Source organism: Condylura cristata, unplaced genomic scaffold (assembly GCF_000260355.1).
Source record: "Condylura cristata isolate star-nosed mole 26May11 unplaced genomic scaffold, ConCri1.0 scaffold00002, whole genome shotgun sequence".
Lineage (NCBI taxonomy): Eukaryota > Metazoa > Chordata > Mammalia > Eulipotyphla > Talpidae > Condylura > Condylura cristata.
This window is the reverse complement of record NW_004567103.1, coordinates 598863-601874: the sequence shown is the minus strand read 5'-3', so window position 1 is coordinate 601874 and position 3012 is coordinate 598863. Positions and strand designations below refer to the sequence as shown.

Sequence of the window (3012 nt, the reverse complement as noted above, 5' to 3'; positions counted from 1 at the left end):
GGGCGCACTGCGTGGCCAGCTCAGCCGCGGGCCGTGGCCGCAGGGCCCGTTGCCAAGTCCAAGAGGCCGGATTCGAGGCCGGCCCACCCTGGCGTGGGCTTCGCGAGCTGGTGGCCGTCCCCAGACGTGGCCCTGGCGCCCGCATCCACACGGGGCCGCAGCTGAAAGGGGCCCCTCGGCTAGAGCGGGGTCGGCCGGTGCCGGCTGAGCCCCTTGGGCACCCCGCGTCCTCTGACTCCACCGTCGGCGGTCACCGGGAAAGCGGAAAGAGGGCCTTGGCAAATGCACCCCGTTCCTGTGCTCGGAAGCCCCCCACTAACTTAGCCCTGGACTCGACATTTTGCCAAAAGCCGGGTTAACCGGGCCGTGGCCGTCCTGAGAGCGGCCGTTGCTGGGGCGGGAGGCGCCGGCCACGTCGGGGCGAGCACGCCGGGGCAGCCGCACCCCACACCGAGACCGGCCCAACGCGCCGGCCGGGATCCCAGCCTGCTGCCAAACTCCCCATCTGCTGCGCGCCCCCACTCCAGATGGGGCTGAGCCCACGTGGGTTCCCGCTTCCTCCAAGTGTCCAAGCTGAGGAAGAACAATGTATCCTCGCTGCGAGCCAGGGACAAACTGGCCACGCCTCCGGAGCGCTGGACGGGGCCCGTCCAGCAAGGACAGGGCGTTAGCCCGGCCCGCCGGGAGAGGCGTGAGCGCGGCGGGGGACAGCGAGGTGAGCCGCAGCACCCCCGGCGGGGGGCCGTGCTCCCTGCTGGGTGCTGGGCCGGGAGGTGGCTGCAGGATGTCCCCGTCCAGCGGCGCCCTGCTGTCTTCCTGGCAGAGCGCACGGGAGACCAGCGGGCCCAGGGGCCACCTGGGGCTGGCCCCAGCGGCTCCTCGGCCTCCTGAGGCCGTTCGCCCACTCCCAGCGGGAGCCTCCCGCCCCTCGGGGCTGCCCCCCCCGGTCACTGGCGCGGGGGACCCCGCACCTCCCTCGCCCTCGGACCATGCCGCTGCTCCTCGGTGGCGTTTCTGTGCGGCATTTGGCTGTAACGCAGTGAGGAACGAAGCCGTGACTGGGTGCTCATCCGTGGAGAGGCACGAAAGGGAAACCGCCATTTCCTTCCACTGCAGACACAATGTTAATCAAACAGGGCAGAGGAGATAAGAAACTGTTTGGGGCCCCGGGAAAGTGAGGAGAAGTGAGGTCACTGTCGTGGTTGAGGGCAGCCGGCTGCTGGCTCCGGCCTGGGCTGAGGCGTCGACCGTGCCACGTTTGGCAGAATTCTCGTGCCCGCTGTCCCTGCCCTGTTCCCAGTTTGGTGAGAACTGTCGCGTCGCAGGCGGCCCCAAGGATGATGGGCGTCTCCACAGGGGGCCTGCACAGGGGTGCCGGGGGGGTGCTGACAGCGGCACGTGGGTGCCACGTATTGCTTAAACCCGGCAAGACACAGCAGCGTGCAGGCCGGGGTGGGCCGATGGACACGCAGCGGGGAGACCAGTTTCTAAGCTGTGTTCCCGCTTACGGACCTGGCACGGGCCAGAGGCGTGGGGGCTCCACGGGGAGCAGAACGGGCCGACGACGAAGCCCCCCGCTGAGGGAGCAGCGGGGAGACGGGAGGAGCCCGCCACGGCCTGGGGGCCACTGCGTGGCCGGGGATCGAACGCGCCGCGGCGGCTTCGGAGAGCCTCACGGGGCCGTGCTTTGCCCCGCTGCGCCACCGGGGAGGGCCGGGAGGGTCGTTTCTGGGGACACTTATGAGGCAGAATCAAGGCTTCGTGGTCACGGGTGCGCTGAGCTCGGCCCGGCGGCCACGTCTGGAAAGGAGGCGCGGACGCAGCGCCCCCGAGGCCGCCTGCCGCCGCAGAGGAGGCCGGTCCTGCCGTGGGAGGCGGCTGCGGCGGGAGCAAAGCAGACTGCCACGGAAGCACCACAGCATGTGCTCACGACGCTGACGTGGCCAGGGTGCGGGGGCCTCCCGCACCCCACTCTCCGCCGCACGGCCGCCCCTCCCGGCCCCCGCAGCTTCTTCCTGACCAGTCGCGCTCCCCTGCTTTCTCGGGCTCCCTCTTCCCCTTCGCTTGTCTCCATCTCCCGTCTTTCCTCTCTGTCCCTCTTCCTCGCTCTAAAAATCTTGCTCAAAGTGCCGGCACGGCCCTGCCTGGGGCGCAGCGGGTTGCAGCCGGCGCTGAGAAGCTGAAGCCGCCTCAGCACGCGTTCGATCCCCGCCCACCCCGGAGGGGACCCCCAGGGCGCGCAGACCCCTCCTGTCTCCCCGCTGCTCCCCTCAGCAGTGGGCTTGGTCCGTCGGCCCGTTCTGCTCCCCGCTCTGTCTCTGGGGCACCCTCTCACCGCCCCTGCATCTCTGGCCTGCACCCCAGTTCTGTGTGCCTACGTAAATATATATTTTTTTAATTGGAAACAAATGCTGGCTTCCAGAAGCACAGGCCCTCTGATGCAGTTCACAGTCGTGAGTATTTGTCAAACTGCAGTAAATACACACTGAGCCGACACCAGCTAAGATGGCAGCGTAGTTGTTATTAATTAAAATGTGGCAAGAAAGAGCATCTTCCTGTCTAAAGTTAGATACTCAAACCCGCAGGGAAACCCACGGGCCGGCGCGCAGCCGGGCCTGGCGGTGGCGGAGGCCGCGGGGTGCGGCTCAGGCCCCGGCTCAGGCCCCGGCCTGCACCGAGACCCCGCGGCGGTGAGCCCGGTCCTCGGGGGGTCACTGCTGAAGACGGAAATGCCAACGGGGTTCTTCAGTTTGCTGCATTGCAAGGTCCACGGAGATGCGTATGGGGCCCGGTGGGACTCACCAGAAGTGGCTGCCAGAGTGCGAAACGGTCTTGGGCTTGCTAAAGTGTCTTTATGCAAATCACCCTAAGGTAAACATGTTTCTGGGGTCCAGCGCCCATACTAGGGGTCTCCCCGGTGGCACAGGGGTTAAAGTCTTGGCCCCGTCAGGCCGCTGCCGGCCCCCGCGGCCCGAGTGTGACCCCCGCCAGGGACGGACCCCGGGCGCGGCG

At 67.9% G+C, this 3012-nt stretch overlaps 1 protein-coding gene across 1 annotated transcript in view; it reads left to right on the top strand.

Annotated features, from left to right (window-relative positions):
* COPS8 (COP9 signalosome subunit 8) overlaps window positions 1–891 on the top strand; it is a 44138-nt gene extending 43247 nt beyond the window's left edge. Inside the window, exons 14-15 of the mRNA XM_012725156.1 lie at window positions 566–715; window positions 824–891. Of these exons, the coding sequence (XP_012580610.1) occupies window positions 566–715; window positions 824–891 (218 nt within the window). The remainder of the gene's footprint in view (window positions 1–565; window positions 716–823) is intronic.
* Window positions 892–3012: the final 2121 nt, after the last annotated feature.